We start from the raw sequence: 23,077 nt of genomic DNA, 5'->3' as shown, positions 1-23,077 counted from the left end.
GGCAAGTTGAGCCATGGTAATTCCTATGGTAATGTATCTTAAAAAACAAACAAACCATAAAAATCGATTGAAATGCTGGCTGAAAGGAGTAAATTTACATGGCTGCTCTTTTCCTTTTAAAGGATGTTAGTATTTATAGAGAATTAGCAAATGAAAAGACTTTAAACAAAAAATTGACATGCTGGTTCTCCCTTCTTACATTTTGTACATAAGTTTTTGTGGCTCAACTTACCCCAGAAGGTGGCTCAAACTTACCCCATATATGGGGTAAGTTGAGCCATTTGACATCGTTTTTTTCAAAGGTCACGATGACTTTCAGTGTGGGGATAGAAAGTTATATATAGGTGGAAAATATTTCAGAAGAATTAAATTTCAAGGCAAGGTACTTATTTCGACAAGATTATTAATCATATCAATTCTAACATGCAAAAAGCAAAAACTGTCACAACTTACCCCGCCTTCCCCTACATAGTTTTTGTGGCTCAACTTACCCCAGAAGGTGGCTCAAACTTACCCCATATATGGGGCAAGTTGAGCCATTTGACATCGTTTTTTTCAAAGGTCACGATGACTTTCAGTGTGGGGATAGAGAGTTATATATAGGTGGAAAATATTTCAGAAGAATTAAATTTCAAGGCAAGGTACTTATTTCGACAAGATTATTAATCATATCAATTCTAACATGCAAAAAGCAAAAACTGTCACAACTTACCCCGCCTTCCCCTATGGTTTCTCGTTGGACTTGCGCCATGGGTGGGGAAAGGTAAGGTGCAAGTGCCCCTAATATTTTTTAAGTAGTGAAAAGCAGTGGCGTAGCTACGAGGGGCCTGCCCCCCCTCCCTGAGATTTGGTGTGCCCCCTCTGAAAAAAATTGGCAGAGCAAATAAAAACAAAGGGAGAAAAAAAAGAAGACAGAAGAAAAAAAGAGGAAAATAAAAGGAGGAAGATGAGTGAATGAAATAATGTGAGGGGAAGATTTGCAAAAAAAATCTTTCATATTACTCTATAATTTTTTTGCTCGCGCTTCGCGCCGTAATTGCTTGCTCGATGAGATTCATACGTGCATTCCATAATAATCCATTGAACAAATGTATTCAGAATGCCCAAATTCTAGGTCTAAATCTAAAACATGCGCAATTGCCTGCTAGTTTCACATCAGAATATCAATAATTGTCTGCTCACGCTTCACGATCGCATTATTAATGATACCCAATTAACTAAATCCTATTTTTGATTTACAAAATATGAATAGTGTCCCGCTTTTAGGTCTAAAATATCAATTGTCTTCCTCTAGCGCTTTGCGCTCGCATCAATTGTTTAGTTACTCACCTTTCCCATTTATTAATGCAAAAAGTGCTTAGAATGACAATTTTTTTAAGTCGGAATGCCAAAAAAAATTGCTCGCGCTTAGCGCTCGCATTATTGAAATACATACCGTCTTCGTGGGTAACTGTAAGCAGTCCTTAACAAGTCCCTTTACGATAATGCTAGAACAGTTCAAAAAACCCATCTCTTTACATACGAATCTTGTTCAGGAACACACATAACATTGCCCAGAATATTAAATTTTCAGGACAAAATGCATTAAGAAAAATCTCTCGCGCTTGGCGTTCGCACTTTTTATAAGGCTTATGAGACTATTTCATTTTTATGTTGTTTTATAAGAATAAAACTAAGAAGTGACTGATCGGGGAAAATATAGGTGAAGATAATTTCGGTCCCCGTCCCCTATTGGCGAAAGTCGGATCCACCCTTGTGACACATGCACACACACATCGGAAAAAATGGCGCCCCCCTGAAAAAGCAAGGACCCCCCAGTGCCCCCAGGGAAAAAAATCCTAGCCACGCCACTGGTAAAAAGGGGAAATGCGAGGAAGGAAAGAAAGACAAAGCAAAGTGTCTAAATAGAGATTGTGACCATCATGATGTAACTCCATTCTACCTCTGTTCATAAACGACGTCATCTCCATGTTCTCTTGCCCCTTTCAAAATACACTGGCTCCACCTCTGCTTACATAAATCGTAAGCACATAATTAATCTGTTCGAATTTTGATTAAAAAATAACGATCTGTGGAAATGGTAATGACAAAGCGTACTCTTGCTGAAACCACACCTCGGTCATAATTTCAACTTTTTTTTATTGAGTTTCATTTGTAATTCACATTTTAACAAACATTATCTCAAAAAACAGGTACATATTCTTTTACATTCATATAGATAAACACCATGCTAAGTTGAAGTAATATAAAACAGATCTAATTCAAAACAACAAAAAATAGATCTGTACCCTTTACTCTTTCAGAGTAACTATATTCCACTTTTTTCTGTGAAACTCCAAACGATTATGTTTAAAAGAATTTTCAACTTGTTGAACAAAATCTAAATTGTCACTTTTATTGAAATGATCACACACTAAACAGAAAGATTTTCATCGGCGGAACAATACCAAATATTATTAATTATTATCATTATCTTTATTTTCCGTATTTCTATTCAAAATGTTTTTTATCATACATATTATGATGAAATGTGTAAAATGTTTAAAAACCAAAATTTAATGAACTGTCATTAGGAATTTTTTTTATTCAAGATCCTGAGAAAAAAATTCAACTGAGGAATCTATTCTATTTGGAGATCCTGGACAATTCAATTACTGAATGAATATTTGGACATGAAAAAGCGTTTAGAATGAAATTTTCATTCTTTCATTTCAATCGTTTTCCTTGCTGAAACTTCTGAACGTATGACGTGAAGCAATTCATCAACAATAATTTCTTGCTGTAATATTTACATGTATTGCTTGTATTCATGTTTCAAAATCATATAAAACCACATTTCATTATGTTCGATTAGACGCGCTGCCGCTCTCTCTTTGTGAGTAAACAAAGAAGACAAACTGTGTGTTAGGTCGCTGAATGACAAATAAAAAGTTTTTTTCGAGTTGTTTCCCACATATGCTCCGCCAGTGCTTCGCAATTATGTTGGAAGAGAAGTTCAGAACAGGTTGTATTTTGGGATTGAGAAGTAGGTCGTTATAGTGTGTTTTGTCAACGATATGGCAGACACGCTACTAGGTGCCTGGGATTATGTGGCGATCGTCGTCTACTTCGTTCTCGTACTCGTCGTTGGTCTCTATGTAAGTGATCGAATAATTGTGACGTTGTTCTGTAATGCTCCAAAAATATTTTCATGGATAATGGTAGAACATGCCATTGCCATGGTTTATGTGTTGGTATGTGGCCTTATGCTGATGTATGTCACAGTGTATAATCACTGCATAATGATCCATGTTGTTGAAGAATCAACGCGCGAAATACAAAGAAATATGACATTGACACTGAATTAAATGTGCTTAATTAATTATCCTCAAACAAAGTTAAACAATGGTGTATTAATGATATGATTATTTTTGTCGTTTCAGTCGTTATGCAGATCGAACCGAGGGACAGTGAGCGGGTATTTTCTTGCTGGAAGATATATGACATGGCTGCCAGTAAGTTGATGCTCACCACCCCCGCCCCCCCCCCCCACACTAGCACGCACACTGACCCAAATCTTCATCACCACAAATATGCGTTGATATTTGTCAAATTATGGAAGCTTAAAAGTGCCACCGAGATGTTGAAATAATTATCTCGGGAAGTCAACATCTTGATAGCAAAAGATAAGATGACGAGATCCCAGATCTCATCATGTCGACATCTTTTAGAAGAGATGATGAGATGACGAGATCCCGAATCTCACCATGTCAACATCTTTTAGAAGATGATGAGATGACAAGATCCCGGATCTCATCATGTCAACATCTTTAAGAAGAGATGATGAGATGACAAGATCCCGGATCTCATCATGTTGACATCTTGTAGAAGAGATGAGATGACAAGATCCCGGAACTCATCATGTCAACATCTTTTAGAAGAGATGATGAGATGACGAGATCTCGGATCTCATCATGTTGACATCTTGTAGAAGAGATGATTAGATGACATGATCATGGATCGAAGATCTTGTCATCTGACCACCTCTTCTAAAAGATGACGACATGACGAGATCCAGGATCTTAATTGTCATCTCATCATCTCTTCTAAAAGATGTCAACATGATGAGATCCGGGATCTTGTCATCTCTTCTAAAAGATGTTGACATGATGAGATCTGGGATCTTGTCATCTCATCATCTCTTCTAAAAGATGTTGACATGATGAGATCCGGGATCTTGACATCTCTTCTAAAAGATGTTGACATGATGAGATCTGGGATCTTGTCATCTCATCATCTCTTCTAAAAGATGTTGACATGATGAGATCCGGGATCTTGTCATCTCATCATCTCTTCTAAAAGATGTTGACATGATGAGATCCGGGATCTTGTCATCTCATCATCTCTTCTAAAAGATGTCGACATGATGAGATCCAGGATCTCGACATCTTATCTTTTGCTATCAAGATGTCGAATTCCCAAGATAATTATCTCAACATCTCGGTGGCACTTTTAAGCTTCCATATCAAATGCCTCGGATACAACAATCATTGTATCACACCCATAGAGTTAAATACGTACTAACTCTATGATCACACCACAACTGCGCACACTCACACACGAAAATCAGGCCCAGCATAAATTTATCACCACGCACATCCTCAACGATTATCCATTTTATACCCGTTTGATATACACCCAGAACTCAAAAAAACAATCACAGACACTCACGCACATCCACCAAATCTACCCAAATTGTAACCCATCACCGTCATACACACTTAAAAAGATCACCAAAATGATACCCGTTGCAATTGTTTATTAAATATGTTAATACCCAGCTCAATACTTACAATGTCTCATACCCAAACATCCACTCACCAAACTGTCCACTTCACACACCATCAACAGACGATCATTCAATAAAAAAATATAGGATCCACACCCACACACCCAAACCGTGGGCCTATAATCAATCTCCGTTACACACACCCTCAACAATATATCCTTTGCTATTAACATAACTTCACCCACCTCCTCGCCCTCACGCACACCCTCATACACTCACACATCACAAACACACAACCACACCTAAACCCTCAATCTATACCGCACACTCCAATTCGATGTCATTAATATAGTTCATCATGTACGGTATGTATGCTATGTAGAAGATGTACGGTACAACTATTATAAAAATGTACTTAAATCATGTAATTTAGGCCTTAATTTTTGGGAGAAAATATTTTCATCTATAATGCTAAATCATTAATAAGTGATTACACATCTGTCAATGTCATTTTGATATTTATACTCGTTGTTATGTTGATTCCGATCTTCTCTTTTTTGGCTATAAACGGTGCAGTTATATTCTTAGAGATTGACAATATTATTTTAATCCCCTTGTGATGGTCTTTTTAGGTGGGAGCATCGCTGTTTGCTAGCAACATTGGAAGTGAGCATTTTGTTGGGCTGGCAGGATCTGGGGCAGCAGCAGGCATAGGGGTAGCAGCATTTGAATTCAATGTAAGACTTTAAAAATCTAAATTTCTAATATTCCAAACGGAGAAATGTTACAAGAAGAGGCAGTGGCGGCCCGTGACCCCGAGGAGACAAAGCATTGGGGGGGGGGGGCACGGCATTGTTCACAAACAATGCAGTGCCCCCCCCCCAATGCTTTGTCTCCTCCGGGTCACGGTCCGCTACTGAGAAGAGGGATTAAACCATGCAAGCAAGTTTTAAATCTCACTTAATCGAATAAACACGGTAGATTTATTTTATGTATTTTTCTAATGTATTTTCATATACACATCAATAGCTAGACCAGTTTGATTGTTAACGAAACACCAATAAAAATCAAAATCATGTCTCATTTACTTTTAGGCCTGTCTTTTGGTCCAGCTGCTAGGCTGGGTATTTCTTCCAGTTTACATTGCAAGCGGGGTAAGAATCATCATAATATTATTTCACTTAACCCCCCCACCCCCACCCCAACATAGATGGGTTTATTATACCTTGAGCTGCAAATCTTTTTGATGCATTGATTGAACCTTGCCATTTGAATGTAGGCCTTTTCACATGCATTAACAAGAACTTATCTAGGAAAAAATTCTTCCATAAATTGTGACGATACATAGTATTTTTACATAAATTCTGTTTCATATCTCCGTCCACTCCTCTTACTGCGTATCCCAACATTATTTTGCTCTACTATAGTAACACGATCTTTCTCATCGAATTAACTCGTGTGTTACGAATTAATATAAGTTTGCTGATATGTACATATATACTGTATATATAATTACTGACTTTCATCCACTGTCATTTTTTTTGTATTTAGGTATCAACCTTACCCGAATATATGACAAAAAGATTTGGAGGCAGTCGCATTCGAGTCTATTTGGCGATCCTCTCACTAATCCTCTACATTTTTACCAAGATATCGGTATGTTATAGTTGCTATCATTGTACCGCATATGATTCCATTCGTTTATTCTATATAGACATCAGAACACGGATAAACTGTAAAAAAATCTCAATTGTATTACTATTTCAGATACACTCATTTTAGGTTTACGAGTGTACCTTTCAGTGTCTAAAGTGGGAATCAAACACACGCCATACCCCTCGAATAAGTGGAACGCCCACTTGCCACGATGGCCGTAAGTTCGTTCAATACGCAGACACCTAGACACATGTGAACACTTTCAAGATCAGTTAGCATGGTTAAAATAATATAGCGTAATAAACAATGGATGCTGCATGGACTATAATATTTCAAAGAGCAATAACATTTTTATTTTATCGTCACAATAATAATGATTACACTGGTAAGGCAGGTTGTTGAACAAAAAATATATATAAGAAGTATCGGCAATTATGAAAACATAATCCAGAGTAAGCTGTTAATAATAGGTCAGGTAGCTAGCCTAAGGGGCAACAGCTATGAGAAAAACATTCTTAAAAATAATTTTTTTTTCTAAATGTGAAGTTATGATCTTATTTCTTATTTGCTTCGGAATTTTGCTCTATCCCCTGGATGTATTATTTTTTGTCTAAAGACTTCGTTTGAGTCTGAAAATGTCTGAATAATTTTTCTATTAGATCATTAACACTGTTAACTGACTTTGGTTACTCCTGTGGGTTACCAATATACCCTCCTCGTCGTCCTTATAGGTTCAACTTTTATTCCTCATATCGTATATTTGAATAAGGTTTCACGAGATCAAAGTTCGTGATTAAAGAAGAAATTAAATTCTTCATGTTTTATCCCGTTTCTGTTTGATCAACATCCACTGTGCAGCAAATAAAAACGCCTTTGGCTAATATTGCCAGGTTTACTCTAAAAGGCTATCTGTTTACTAAACAAGTTCTTTCATCGAGGAATGAATTTCAAACAGACCCTTCAATATGTGAAGAAAGGAATTTATTTTGAACATTGAACAAAACACCCAATGTTATTTCGTCCACTTTCTAACAATTCTCGTGCAGCTAGGACTATTCAGTCATGAGCACATATAACATTTCTTTCCTCGCGGTTATACTTTTCACAGATAATGTAACATTAAAGTTATGAAGACCTCGAAAGTGCATAGGCCTACAAAAGAGAAACTATACATTTTCAATGGCCTTCATAAAGCGAATAATGAGTAAATACTATGAGAAACGATGCACCCATTGTGTCACAGTGGTTTGCTTCTGAACTTCAAGAACTTCATCTGGTGTAAAGGGAGTAAAACATACCTAAAGGTCAATGAAAGTTAAAAACAAAGTACAAACATTTCGGGAAACTTTCCTTCCGATAGATTTATACGAAAATGGTAAAAGTTTTTTAGCACGCGGAAGGAAATTTAGATCTTTGTGAAAAGGTTTGCCAATGATATGAGTGACCCCACGATTGAGAAATAAGAACAAAGTTAAATTATATCATTGAGATTTTACAAAGAAATAAGAATGATTGGTTACATTCGAGAATCAATCTTGAGTAAGTTGACAACACTCAAACGAAGCACTGAAAGAACTGTAATAGAATCGATAATGCCTCAGATCACTTAACCAACCGCGCAAATGTAGTAATTTCTTCGATTATGAACTTTTTAATGGTAATATCATCATTGTCGTTATTATGATAGTGATGACGGTGATGATGATGTTGATGTTTGTGATAATTGTTATGGTAATAATGATGGAATGATAATTATTATTATGATGATGATGATAAATGACAATAATAACAATGATAAAAATTATATAATCATAGTAATGATAACAATAACGATCATGACAATGATAACGACAAAGATGATAGTAATGAACATATCATTTCATGTTGTTACCAAACTATTTGAAATTTGAATACCAGGTCGATCTTTACTCAGGAGCACTCTTCATTCAAGAAGCACTTCACTGGAATCTGTACCTTTCCATTATATTACTTCTTGCCTTGACTGCGGTATGCACAGTTACAGGTTCGTTCTAAAGTTAAACCAATAACATTATTTTATGCCCGACAGTTAATAATAGTTGGTGTAAAGTTAAAATATTGTAATGTGCATTTACTAGTCTTTCTTTATACTTGACGATTTGTTTGCTTTTATGATCTGTGTTTACAAATTATTGTATGATTTATGTATTTATTTATTATTTATTCGGCACTTCAAACATATTCAAGATTTCAAAAGCAATATCAATCATATACATAAAATGACATAAACTATTATACAGGTACGTGCAATATTTTGATCAAAGTTTGCCCAGTGCATCAGTCGGTGCCCAGGGAAGAGGAGAGCAAACTTAATCACTATATGACCCGATAGTCCCTGATGGTATAATAATTGTAATCTTTCTATAATCTGTAAAATATAATGTTCGTGCTAAGATTTAATTTTATTGCATAAACCACCTTAATGTCCATAATATCTTAAGAAAATAATTGTCAGTTTAGACAGAGTCAGGTGGTGTCTTTGCAGTTTGGAATTTTACGAGTGATATCGGAACCGACAAGGATTCATATAAAATGAAAGAGTCTACAAATATAAATAAACCAATTTCATGACACAGTCCACAGTCGACCATGATGGTTATTGCAAAGACGAATCGTTAAATCTAATTGGAACTACTCTCCTATCGTTCGGAAGATCTGTTCCTTTTAGCTGGATATGAACATGCACATGATCAAGGTCATGTTTTATTTTTTGGTTGATATTTAATTGTTTTTGTTTTGTTGCCCTTAGGTGGTCTGGCTGCTGTTATTTACACAGACACTCTTCAATTCTTCATCATGATTATCGGAGCTTCTATTCTCATGATCATGAGTAAGAACTAAACTTAAAGCGATCATAACCAAATCTTGAGTTGAAAATATGGACAGCAGAGCTATATAAACTATAGTTTTGCAAAAAGAGAGCAAGTAGATTTTAAAAAATACCTTCCTTTGTTTCTCAAGGAATCAAAGCTGACCAATTCAGTGGTCGACCGATTTGTTGACAAGAACCAAAGTTTGGACAAAGCGAACCGCCGTAAGTCTGTATGAGCTTGATAGGTGAAGATGTTATAAAAGGTTATGATTCTTCTGATAGGTCATATAAAAATGAAGTTTTGTTGAGTAACGTCTCTTTTCGTTGAATTTGTGTTTTAATTATGAAGGTTTATAAAGTTTGTAAACCTGGAAGATAATTTTCTAACGAGAACTAACAAACTACTGTATAGTCAATTATATTTAAGAAAGAGTTAAATAATGTTTAGATATTTCATTTCAAATTCTTATTAGATTTTTTAAAATATGAATTCAACATGCAGGTTTTGTTCGCATTGGTGGTTATGATCAGTTACGGGTGAAGTACATGAATGCTATACCAAACACGACAATTTATAATCCGGATACTTCATGTGGATATCCGAGGGAAGATTCATTCCAAATGTTACGTCACCCAACTAACTCTGACATGCCCTGGGCCGGTTTTCTCTTCGGTCAGACACCAGCTTCTATTTGGTATTGGTGTACGGATCAGGTAAGCCCCCCATAACAACAGTAGTAGTAGTAGTAATATTAATAATAATAACGATAATAATAATAATAATAGTGATGATGATAATAATAATAATAATAGTTTTTCATTCATATCGCGAAATGTCTATGCTGAACTACGCATTACAATAACAAAAGGTTAAATAGTAAGATAAATACATGATGATAGTTCTAATTACTGGAAAAGGGAAGCGTACTTTCTTTACAAATTATATAAAAAAGTCACTTATTTTATTGATACTCTCTTGAAAAAGGTAGGTTTTTATAGTATATTTTTAAACAAAGTAATAGATAATAAAGTAGACATACAGTATTGGGCATGTAAGTATTTAATGGTACTATACACTGCAGAAAATGCAATAGAAAATGTAGGAAGGAAGGGATTATTATTATTCTTATTATTATCATTGTTATCATTATTATCATCAGTATTATTACTACTACTACTACTATTATTATTATCTTTATTTGGCGTCACCTGTATACCTGGGAGGCGAAAAGCGAACTAGCGAATCACTGCCCCGCATGTCTCTCCTCCCGATATAACTGATTGGGGGAGTGCAGGTATGGACCACTACACTGGGATTCTCCCTACTCCTATACAAATAGTGCAGTGGGTTCTTAACGTGCAAAGTTGGCGACTCTCCTCTACACGGCACCTCCATTTACCATCCTATCCGAAGGAAGGATTATTTTCCACTGTAACATAGCCTGCATCTATATGGAACAGGGGAAGACGTTTACACATCAGGAGGCGGGTGAAAGAGGATCGATAGATTACTGATGTTAGTAAATTTCAAAGTATTACATAATTATTTTAAGAAAGTCAAAAAGGGCCTAAGCTTTCGATCCTAGCAGAATCTTCTTCGGAGGCAAAATGACAAACATATAAGGTGGAACAACCATAATATAGACCACAGACATGTACAACAGCAACACTGGAACAAGGAGACAAAAGGGGCATTAGTGAGAAGAGATGACCAATCAGGTTAATGAAGGGGATGAAAGAAAAAGAGTAGGCAGACACAGGGAAGTTAGTGGAGTAAGGCCAAAGAAAGACCTCAAGCCAAGAGGGATTAAGATAATGAGGCAGGCAACATCAAACAGGATCTGGAACAAAACAGTGATAGAGGGTATGAGGAAGATATGAAAAACAAGAGTATTAGGGTGCGTTTATTCGACACTTTTTTACCCTAGAATCATGATTAGAATCATGATTCAAATCACGATTCTGCAGAATCACGATTGCGTTTAGTCGAAATTGAATATAATCATGATTAGAATCACAAACATGAAACACGAAAAAAAGGGCGTTTGGAAAGACGTTTCTGTAGAATCACGAACGAAAAAGGTCGTATAAACGATATCGTGATTTGAATCATGATTCTATGACGTCATTGTGTCGTGCTTCTTCCGGGTTCGACTCAAAGGCGCGCGCTGTGTTTCGTGCAGGTTAATTTTCGTGTAGCAGATTGCCAGTGTACTAGTACCGGTATATGCCAATTGTCATGTGCATTTAGGAATTATCATTCTGTGTATTGTACCCCGGGTTGTACTGTAGCGTCATTTGTATATTTCACTCAGGGTGACCAGATTTCACAAAATGAAATACGGGACAATTGACAAACGAAGATCAACAAAGAAGCCCACACAAAGTGTGGGCTTCTGAGAATCCATAGTATAATAATAAGACTTTTGAAAAAAATATAAAGAATTAGAAGGGAAGGTGAACGAAAGAATGAAGGAGAGAAAGAAAAGAGATGATTGGGAAGGAAAGAAAATAAAGGAAAACAGAAAAAATAACAGAAAGTTAGAATAAAAGGATGAAAGAAATAATAAAAGAGATAAAAAAAGGTTTCCGTCATTCTTTGAAATGAATATAGAAAGAAAGAAAGGAAGGGAAGATTAATAAATGTCTCGCAAAATAAAGGAGACAATTAAAGGGGGAAAGGTGAGAAAAAGAAGGAGGAAAGAAAGAATGAAGGAAATAAACATGTTTCCTTCATTCTTTGAAAGAAAGAAACAAAAGAAAGAAAATAAAAATAAGGGAAAAGAATAAGAAGGGAAAAATGAAGAAAGGAATAAAGAATGGAAGGGAAGAATGAAGGGGAAGAGAACGAAAAAATAGAAAATAATGGAAGGAGAGAAAGAACGAAAAGAAACAGGAGACGAAGAGAGAAGGAAGCCAAGGTAATTATAAGGAAAGAAAGAATGAAGGAAATAAAAAAGTATATTGGATAAAGAAGGAAAGAAAGAAAAATGAACAGAGAGAGAGAGAGAGAGAAAAGAAAATGTCGAGGAAAGAAAGATAGGAAATAAAGATAGATGGAACAAAAAAGGGCAAGCAGAAAGGATAGGGTATATATAAAATAAAGAAAAGGGAAAAGTTCAAACTTCAAGTAAACAAAAAATCCAATCATCTAATAAAAATCATAACTTTATTTGGTGTTTTTTTAAATGTATTTTTAAAATTTTAAACATAAAATGTTTTAGAAATGAATAAAATTTCAAAGTGAAACATATTGTCAAACTTAAAAATTAGATGAAACATCGCGGCATCGTGCACACCAAGACTCAAAACGAAAGCTGAAACAACTAGATCTATGAAAAGTCAATAACATTTTCCTCCGATTACATCTCCAAATCATTAAACTGAGAATCCATAGTATAATTATAAGAATTTCCCGCCGATTTTGTGATTATTTTGGTGGAAAAACTGTTTATCATGTGAGGTGTTTGCACCATTGAGAATTTGCTTCGATCCTCCATGCCTAGCTAGTAGCCTGCCACACACAGGCAGGAGGCCAGTTCGTTTGCAATGTATTAGCAAGAAATCATCGCAGAACTTGCAAAAGTTTACAGTTATCGATTTAATTGTTGTCCCTGCTTCGTCAGCTGTTGGTTATTTAATGAAAATTCGTCACTTTTAAATGTATTAACTACATTTTGTTCAATATTCTGAAATACGGGACACTCTCGGGAAATACGGGACGTCTGGTCACCCTGATTTCACTGTTTTCATCAATCATGTCTTCAAGTTCCAAAGGCACAAATTGGACTGACGACGAACTCAGGGCTCTGCTTGTGCTTTGGGCTGAGCCTGAAGCACAAGCATCCCTTACCGGGATTCACAGAAATATAAGACGATCTAGTCCCTTTCAGCGGCGCTTGCAAGGGAGGGATTTCAACGGAGATGTGGCACCGCCTGTCGAGACAAAATTAACAGAATTCGTGCCCAGTACTACCGAACACCATTTTTGATGAACCGACAAGATTGAATACAAGTAAACAAAAACAATACGAGGTACAATACACGGAATTCTGGAAGTAAAAGATTTATTTTTCGGAAGCCGAGTTGCACTTGCACAAACGATCGCGCGTTAGCTCCGGTGGCAGCAAAAATCTAGCAGCCGACGTGAAGTTAGAAACACGCGCGAAAATGTTGACCTATACTTCCTGGGTCAAACTGCGCACTGTGATGCGCACTGGATCGGCCCGAATTCAGGGAGAAACAGCGTTAGAAAGATGGTCGTATAAACGCTGATTCTGTCGGATCGTGATTCATGTTGCTGTTTTGAATCATGATTCAAATCGTGATTCCAATCATGATTCTGGGTTGAGGTCGCATAAACGCAGCCCTAGTGACAGGTGGGTCAAACAGGTAACAAAGAAAGGCATAATAAGCTTGTGCATAAGAGTGGGAATAAAGGGAAAGAGAAGGGAACATCTGATAAAGTGCAAAAGACACAAGTATGTATGATAGAGCATTAAACTAACAAAGAGAAGAAAGTAAGTGATAAAATAAATCTGTAAGTATAAAAGTATATAAATATATCAAAAATGAAAAAATAATATATACAAATGGGGTAACTGATATTGTAATGTGCTGGATGTGAGGGGGAAAAACAGAAGACTATATAGTAAAAAAAAAAACCTGTATATATGGAAGGGAAGCAAATTGCCTAAAAGGGTAAAAGCAAATAAAGAAACTGATGCTGTATGAGAGAGGGGGCGTATTGAGAAAAAAAAAACAACTAAACATAGTAACCATGAAAAGAAGCAAAATAAATAAGTGGTAAATCTAAGAGGTGAAGGGAGAGAGAGAGAAAAAAAATATATATATAAAATGTTATATTGCCTGAATTATAACTAATTTTACTGGTTATTCACCCCCACAACAGAAGCTATGATTAACGCCGTCTATACTAATTTTACTGGTTATTCACCCCACAACAGAAGCTATGATTAACGCCGTCAAGATAACCATTGAATTTAACTCTTCATCACTCAAGCTCTTGTATTTTTTTAATCAAACATGTTTATCATGTCACGTACACTTATACATCTCTTTCGTTTTCCTGTTGATCGGCGAGGTCCGTCTGTGAGTGCTGGGGCTGGATTCTGGAGACCTTTAATCTCTCTTTTTCTTATTTCCTTTTCTATTTTTATTTTCAATTTTTCTTTTTAATTCAACTGGTCATGCTCAAGTTGGTACCTTATTTTTTTTATATGCTAAACAACTGCAAGAATATTTATTAGGAGGCTGCACTCTACAAGCTCCGCTTTTTAGCAGCCTCCTCCATTTTCAACCTGATTTGTAATAATCTTGAATATAATTTTCTGTACAGGAATAATTGAAATATGTTTTGTTATTTATATATGTCAACATGTACAGAAGAAACTGTAATTGTTGAAAATGGAAATAAACGAATGAAATGATATATATATTTGTTAAATGAAGAATATCATTTTCTGCGTGTAGATGATGGTACAGAGAGCACTGGCATCGAAAAGTCTGTCTCATGCCCAGGGTGGTTGCATCCTCGCTGGATATATCAAATTTCTCCCTATGTTCTTAATGGTACTTCCCGGAATGATCAGCAGGATCATGTTCCCAGGTATGATAATGTGGACAGTCCATTCATGAAAAATGGGGATATATGTTATGTTAATTCCATTAATGAAAAGAGGGATGTATGTCTTAATTCCATTAATGAAAATAGGGATATATATTATGTAAATTTCATTAATGAAAATAGGGATAATTATATGTTATGTTAATTCCATTAATGAAAATAGGGATATATGTTATGTTAATTCCATTTATGAAAATAGGGATATATGTTATGTAAATTCCATCAATGAAAATAGGGATATTATGTTATATACCATGTTATGTTAATTAGATTGAACAAAACGAATATTGAATCACTAGATAAAAATTAGATTATCATTGATGATGCTGTATTTGAACATAATTTCATTCAATAATTTTTCATAAATGACATCGTAAAAGTACATTTTTACGATGACCAATTTAAATCTGTTCAACCTACCTAAATTGATTTATCAACCTGTCTAATCTCTAAACATTGTGCTGATCCTTTTCTTGTACATATGCCGAAAACAAAACTATTCGTCTCGGCTTTAATCCTAGAGAGTTTTTAAACATTTCACTTTCTTCTTTGTTTAGATGAAGTAGCCTGTTCTACTGCTGAAACATGTATGGAAGTGTGTGGTAGTACTACGGGATGTACCAATATTGCGTATCCTAGATTGGTCATGGCCGTACTTCCTACTGGTTGGTATCATTTTGAAATACATGTAAAGTACATCATGGGGGCAAAATACATAAAAGTTGATATGATAGCAAAGATTATGAAGCGAGCTTTATTAGCTGGGTGTCGCCAAAGTAATTAGGATGTCATAAGTTTGAGTATGTTTTATATTCGAAACAATGTTAGTTTTGTTGGCATCACCACATACCATAACATTTCAATTAAGTACAAGAAAATGTACAATTTTAGTTGCTCAGTCCAAATATAAACAAGCGATAATGCACAGGATATTAGAAAGTAATTACATGGACTATTGGAGGATCAACTCGATTGATATATGCTATAGTGAATATATAATTTAATGAAATGTATGGATATAATGTATCAGTCTAACCACCTGGAAAGAATATATATATATTTTAAAGTATGGACTATTGGACTATATAGATTTTTTAAAAGTGGATTTTAAAGAGCTTTTGTCATATTGTAATTGAATTTACCATCGGAATCAAGAATGGACAATCAACGCGTTGACGTTTTTAATTGTTCATTTTTTTTAAATTATATATAGTTTATTCAAATATATCTTTCTCTTATTAATAGGCCTTCGTGGTATAATGCTTGCTGTGATGTTGGCTGCTTTGATGAGTGATCTAACATCTATCTTTAACTCAACAAGTACTCTATTCACCATCGATGTATGGACGTACTTCAGAAAGAAATTCAGCAAGAAAGATCCAGGAGTCAGGGAACTTATGCTCGTGGGCAGGTTAGAATGCAAATATTGGAGGGTATATATATATATGGGTCTAATTTGGTGAAATGTGTGTGTGTGTTTGAGTTTCTAACAGACGTGTATAAATCAGATAAATTTATATAGGTCTTGGTCGACATTTTAACGTCAACATCCGAAAGACATGACCTGGGGAGCGTTTCATGAACATTTATGTCCGACAACCTGTCAGATTTTTCAGCTTTCCTTCATTTTGATTGGCTTAGAAGCCCTGTAACTATGGCAACGGTCGGATAAAACCGGACTTGTCGGATAAAACGTTCGACAAATCCTTGCTTGAAACACTCCCCAGGGCTCGAACTTCGAACCTCTGCATCAATTTGTAACTTCCCTACTATGGCTGGATTACAGGCGCATACCACAAGGCCTAGCTATAGTGAGATGTAGGAAGGTAATGAGATTGTGGTCGATGAATATAGTGATGAGTTGGGTTTTGATTAGAATGTTTGGATTGTGATTCAGTGACGAATGTGGCGATAAAAATGAATGTGTGGGTGACGAGATAGTGACGAATAATTTTTGATGGGTTGGATTAAAAGTAAAGTATCAAGGGTGATGACAAGTGATTAAGGGTGGTGACAGATTGAACATTTGATCGAATGACATGATGAGGTGGGTGACAGTCAAAGAAAGTCATATGGAGTAAGAGTGCGCATAAGTTGGGTACAAGTGCCGAGTGAAGTCACGATGAAAATAAAGATTGGAACGATAAGTGAAGTGATGATAAGTGCAATATGATGAAGAATGGTAGCGATTGGAGTGATGGTTACGATACGAATGAATCAGTAGTGTGTTCAGTGACGAGTGCAATGTCACCCTGTGAGGGTTTTGCAAGAAACCTACGATCAATTGCAAATCGATCGTAAGTCCCTAAATCAGAAATAATGTTGATTATAAAATGCGTCTAATCACCGGTCGTATAGCCTGATTCTGGGACATACACCTGATTTGAACGCTAGTTTCTTGAAACGCCCCACCAGATGACGAATGTAATGTTTGCTATTGAGCTATGAGGGTATAAATGCCGGGTGTGATTAGAGTGAGGAGCGTGTTGATTAAGGCCAGGCTAAGTCAACTTAAGTTAAGTTGGGTTGATGTAACAGGTGAGAGCGAGAATAAATGCCAAGTGTAGTGGCAAAGTGGGTGACATATGTGTGACGAAGGGTTTGTGATGACAGTGTATGTGATGAGTTGAAAGATGATGAGGATGACGAGTGGGATGGGATGAGAAGTGGTCAGTCGGGTAATGATACATGGCTGTCGAGATTGATGAGTGAGATGCCGATTCAATGCGTGGCATGTTGGAAAGTATGCATGATAGGATGACGAGTTGAAGTTCTGGCCAAAGATTGGAATGATAAAAACAATAGGGTGACGAAGATGCTGTCGATTGACAAGGTGACTATGGTATAGGGTAAAAATTGATGGCTTGTGACAATGGATTAATTAACGAATGTGCTTATGTTATGGTTTGTGTTATCTAAAGGGTCGACATGTTGGAAAAATAGGTGACGGGTGGACCGGGTGACGTAGGGCAGGTTATCAAAAGTTGTGTTTGAGAAAAACGTAAATTTTGAGGTGATGAATGGCGAGAGAGTGAGTGAGAAACGGGAGAGCTGAGAAGGGCTAAAATAGAAGAAAAGTTTTGATTTATGAATTGATGATGAGCGAGATAAAGTGAAAAGTGACGAGTTAACCCTACGTCACTGAAGTAGCACCAGTTGGGTGATGATAGCTTCTATATAAGTAGAGTGCTGTTGGTTAATGATAGAGGTTTCAGTAAGATTGATGGCAAATAGGTGCTGACTCAGAAGGTCCATTTATAAGACGAACTTAGAACATCAAAATTGTAACGTTGTAAATTATTTTTCTTTCTCTTGGCACAACAGGGCACCATTTTACGAAAGTTGTCTGCACTGACTAGTTGTCAAAATAGTGGTCATAGCAGAGATCGGCGCTTTTCAGTCAATCAAAACCAATGATCTTAATGACATTAATTAGTCTGCCTCACCTACAGGGGTGTAATCGTCATTGTCATTCTTTAGTAAATATGATAATCTTGATTATATTTCATTTGGAGATTCGTAATTACTTATTAGATGAAAAATCCAATGAGCAATATGATTTAGGAACACATCTCTTTATCTGCCTCGATACCTGCATCAGATTGGTTGTGTTGATTCTGGTTGGTATCGCCATTCTTTGGGTTCCCATCATCCAAGAGATCCAAGGAGGACAACTTTTCATCTATATCCAAGAGATATCAGCTTACTTAGCCCCACCTATTGCTGCTACATATCTTCTTGCTATCTTGTGGACACGTGGGAACGAAGAGGTTCGATTTTAACTTGACATAAACTATTTTAGTAACGAATCATACTTTAATAAATGGAAATTAAGCGATCAGTCAACCAGCAGTTTGATACCATCGTTATGTTCACAAATGCAGTTGTTCAACCACTAAACAGTCGGTCAATTATTGCATTGAGGACAGATCATTGATAGGACATTATTATTCATACTTATAAGAATGCAGAATGTCTTCCGTTGAATCCTCCTTGTTTGCAAAAATTCAACTGTTTACTCTCGATTTAATTAAAAGATATTTTATAATAAAATCAAAGACATCATGATTGATTACAGCATGTACTTGAAAGAAGCGTCTTCATCCCTTTTTTTGGACAAATTTTCTGACAAACCTGTTTTTATATGAAGGGGTTCACGATTTACCATGCGATCTATCCTGAAGTATGATGATTAATGGCTGTATCAGTACTAACCATAATGATGAATCGTATACCTTCCTGATGGCTCTTTACGTCATTGGCGCATCTTTGGCAAACTTAAGACTATTATATGATTTCAAATTTATTATGATTAGGGATGCTTCTGGGCTTTGTGTGCTGGATTCTTGGTTGGTGGTATCCGTATGATCCTTGACTTTGTCTATCGAGCACCACCATGTTGGGGTGATCCTATCTACAGACCATCCATCGTGGCTAACATGCACTACATGTATTTCGCTCTCTTTCTCTTCTGGTTCACCATCCTGGTCAACGTTGTGGTCAGTCTCCTCACCGACCCACAGGACCCGAAGAAGGTAATCAAAACAAAATCTGAAACTTTAAAAAGGTCGGTCAGTAGTCCAAAGTTTACATCAAGTTTTGTTCATATTGAACGGGCTTGGTCAGTATTCATCCCCGGAATTCATCTCACGGTAATCGTCCTCAGACTACCCCCCCCCCCTCCAATATATACTGAATCTGTAGCACGAGATCTGCAAAGCAGAGCTGAGATTTACAAGATATTTAATTAAAATAAATACATGTATTGCATCCCTTTTTCAAGTAAGTGGTGCTCACTATGATCAACTGCTTAAAGACAGTTTGATCGTCTGTAAGATACTACAGGTTATTGACTCTAAAATGGATGGATGCGTGCCGATATCAGGGATCGTTCCATGAAAGCTGTCAGCACGGACTAGTTGTCTTTCCTCGACAGCTAATATAGTAACAGAGGCCAGAGCTTCTGAGCCAATCAAAATCAAGGATTTCACTGATATTGTCATCGCTGACAGTTTATCAGTGCTGACAACTTTCATGAAACGCCGGAATTTATTGTTCAACTGCTTTTAAACTCGGTTCAATGTACAGTATTACAGACCCACAGTTCAACCATCCGAGCTTTTGTAACGTTTTGTTCGCTTTTTTAAACCATAACTATTTCAATAGATGATTTTTTATAGGCCTATTAGTGTGAATGCTACCATTTAAACAAAACATTCGTGGCATTTAATTTAGTCTGAAAAGATACACTTTCGCCTGATTAAGATGAAATAAAATTAAGAGCATGTATCTTAAGTGCGAATATATTGACCAGAAATACATGCAGTTTTGGGCATCAGAATATTAATCTCTTTTGAGTAATTTCTGACACACCGGACGTCCTACATCGTCATTTGAAAAAACAATATATTGAAGAGGTTTTGATAAAAAATAGCACCTAAATTGAGATGTTTAGCTAATTTGTATTTTGCTTTGATTGTATTTTATACAGCTCATTAGAACAACATGGTGGACTCGTCTTAGTCGGGTAAAGCGCGAAGATGAGGTGATTGAAGAAGACAAAGGATATAAGAAAGAAATTGAATTAGATGGTAAGCCATATTTAGATTACATATCAATATTCTTCAAAGTAGTATATACAGTGCGAAATGAAAACTTTTCCTCTGTTAATCTTTTCCTCTCTATACTTCTATTTTTTTCACTGGCTAATACTTATTAAAGATGTACGGATGGCGACAACGATGCATTTTTTAACGATGATGGTCACTATATTCAGAGATTGATTTTACAGAATACATTGTGATGCTTATTATTATCGTCATCATCGTCGTCATCAAACTCATTATCAATCATCATATCTTTTTTCCCCTGTTGGAGCAATAACTCCCTTCCTATCTTGTTTTGTTTGACCAGACGAAATTGATGAACGGAGTCAATGGCGTCGTGCTTACGACTGGTTCTGCGGTTACGACGATACCACGAAAGGGAAGAATTCGCTCAAAGAACAAGAAGAGCATCTCCATAAGATCACATCACTTAAGCAGGATCCTCGAGCCAAAATCGCTCTCAATGTAAATCTGGTTCTCATTATTGGGGTCTCTACTTTCATGTATGTCTTCTTCTCAACATAGACCAGAGATGTTAATTACTTATAGCTCATATAAGAACATCAGGAAGAGTCGAAGTGATCCCCTTGGAGATTATCAAATCATCAACCATTTGGTCAGAAATTGATATTATCTGGTCGTAAGCTAGTTCGCACAAAAAGGATTGTACATGTAGCTATTTTTTTCTCAAATAGCCTATCTTACATCATTAAAACTAAATTCCCACATAGAATTATAATTGTATGTTACATCATCTCTTTCAATTTGTTTCCTCTGCCTACACAGTTTGTCTTAATAATGATATAAATTTAATTATTCATCATCGTAAGATCAAATTTTATACATGAGTGAAAAATACTTTGTTCTTAAATCGTAGCTCGCACACAGTACTGAAAATATGATTTAAAAATGATAACTGCAGTTAATTGATTTGCAATATGTATATATATTACTTTAAGTTCAAATTTATGTTATGTTATCTTTATCAAATTGGTAATGACTTCTAATGTGAGGATAGGAATGAAATATAATTATGTACAAACAAATCTGTTCAAATAATTCATTTCCCTTTAAAACTAGATTAGACTAAGGTAATCATGTTCTACGGATATTAGTTTGAAACTGTAATTAGTTACTCAAAACCATGAAAAAGATCAAGTTTGGAGAAAATTTGCTGTTGGTCTAATCGACGATGATATTAATTTATCAGAATAGAAGACCTTTTTATTTTCTTTCGAAAGTGAATATTGATAGATTTATTTTCAAAGACTATATACAGTTGTTCAACATTTAAAGATTTTTATATTCCTTGGGGATTTGAATGTCTGAATTTCAAAATTCCATGGTTTAGGCTTCATTATACATGTAATTTCAATATATTAGCAAGATTGAAAAGTTGTTATATTTTTCTTCCTAATTCATGTAGCTAACCAAGTAATATGAAGTGGACGGCTTAGGAGTTTAGAATTTCAAACTATTTCTAACATGAACGATAAAAGAAATCGGTTGCTCTACCTCTCACATTCATGAAGTTGAATTCGTTGTTTTGTTTTGTGTCCAGCACAAATAAATGCAAGTTATTCTTGTGATTTGCAATTCTTATTTTGTTTTCTTTGATCCAATGATAAGCTGATCCATGTTGTTCTGCACCAAAAATTATGATTGCGAAATGAACATTATTAATGCATGTAATGTGGAGGTCATCTGAGGAGGTTACACTTCGTAATTCCGAAACACGTAAATTGCCTATACCTCGATGTTCGTTAATCCGCACATTTGTTGCGTTATTCCGAAGATTCGTTATTCCGAAAGATCGATAATCCGAAAACGAAATAAGGTTCGTTGTTCCGAAGATTCGTTAATCCGAAAACGAAATAAGGTTCGTTGTTCTGAAGGTTCGCTAGTCCGAAAAAATGAGGTTCGTTAATCATTTCGTTTTCGGACTAACGAACCTTCGGAATTACGAACCTCATTTCGTATTCGGATTAACGAACCTTCGGAATTACAAACCTCACTTCGTTTACGGACTAACGCACCTTCGGAATTACGAACCTAATTTTGTTTTCGGAGTAACGAACCTTCGGAAATACGAACCTTTGGAATAACGAAACTTCGGAATATCCGAACCTTCGGAATAACGAAGCTTCGGAATTACGAACGTATGCGATCTGAGGAATAGCAAAAGGTTTCAAATCAATATTGCTCTTTTGAAATGCCTGATTTTGTTTATATGTGGCGATAATAATGTATTAAAAAAAGAAGAAAGGTATGATTAAATAGGCAAATTCAAAACTCTTATTAACAATGAAAACATTTTGTCATCACTGCTGTAGGGCGTAATATCCACTGGAAGCCACAAAACATTTCATTTATGATTCTCGCCAATAATTTTGTTGCCAGCCAATCAGATGTCAGTAGATTATAACATTCCTCGTTGAAAATCAGTGAACTTTTCGTTTTATGAAATTCCCATGCACCTTCCAGTTGTTGGATAAGCTATATCTGTTCCCATTTCCGAAAGACTTGTTATAATACTAATGCACAAGTGA

The 23,077-nt window shown here is 35.8% G+C and overlaps 1 protein-coding gene across 1 annotated transcript; it reads left to right on the top strand.

The window, feature by feature from the left end:
* Window positions 1-2,978: 2,978 nt before the first annotated feature.
* On the top strand, window positions 2,979-22,113 carry LOC121422995 (sodium/glucose cotransporter 5-like). The gene is made up of 15 exons (XM_041618268.1): window positions 2,979-3,137; window positions 3,423-3,494; window positions 5,401-5,505; window positions 5,863-5,922; window positions 6,320-6,424; window positions 8,342-8,447; window positions 9,213-9,293; window positions 9,778-9,989; window positions 14,769-14,904; window positions 15,480-15,587; window positions 16,168-16,333; window positions 18,524-18,692; window positions 19,239-19,457; window positions 20,414-20,513; window positions 20,836-22,113. Exons 1-15 carry the CDS (start codon window positions 3,057-3,059, stop codon window positions 21,051-21,053), a joined length of 1,938 nt encoding a protein of 645 aa, XP_041474202.1. The 5' UTR covers window positions 2,979-3,056; the 3' UTR covers window positions 21,054-22,113.
* Window positions 22,114-23,077: the final 964 nt, after the last annotated feature.

The sequence above is a fragment of the Lytechinus variegatus genome, chromosome 1 (assembly GCF_018143015.1).
Source record: "Lytechinus variegatus isolate NC3 chromosome 1, Lvar_3.0, whole genome shotgun sequence".
Lineage (NCBI taxonomy): Eukaryota > Metazoa > Echinodermata > Echinoidea > Temnopleuroida > Toxopneustidae > Lytechinus > Lytechinus variegatus.
Note: the sequence above shows the minus strand (reverse complement) of the source record. Positions and strands in the feature narration are given on the sequence as shown.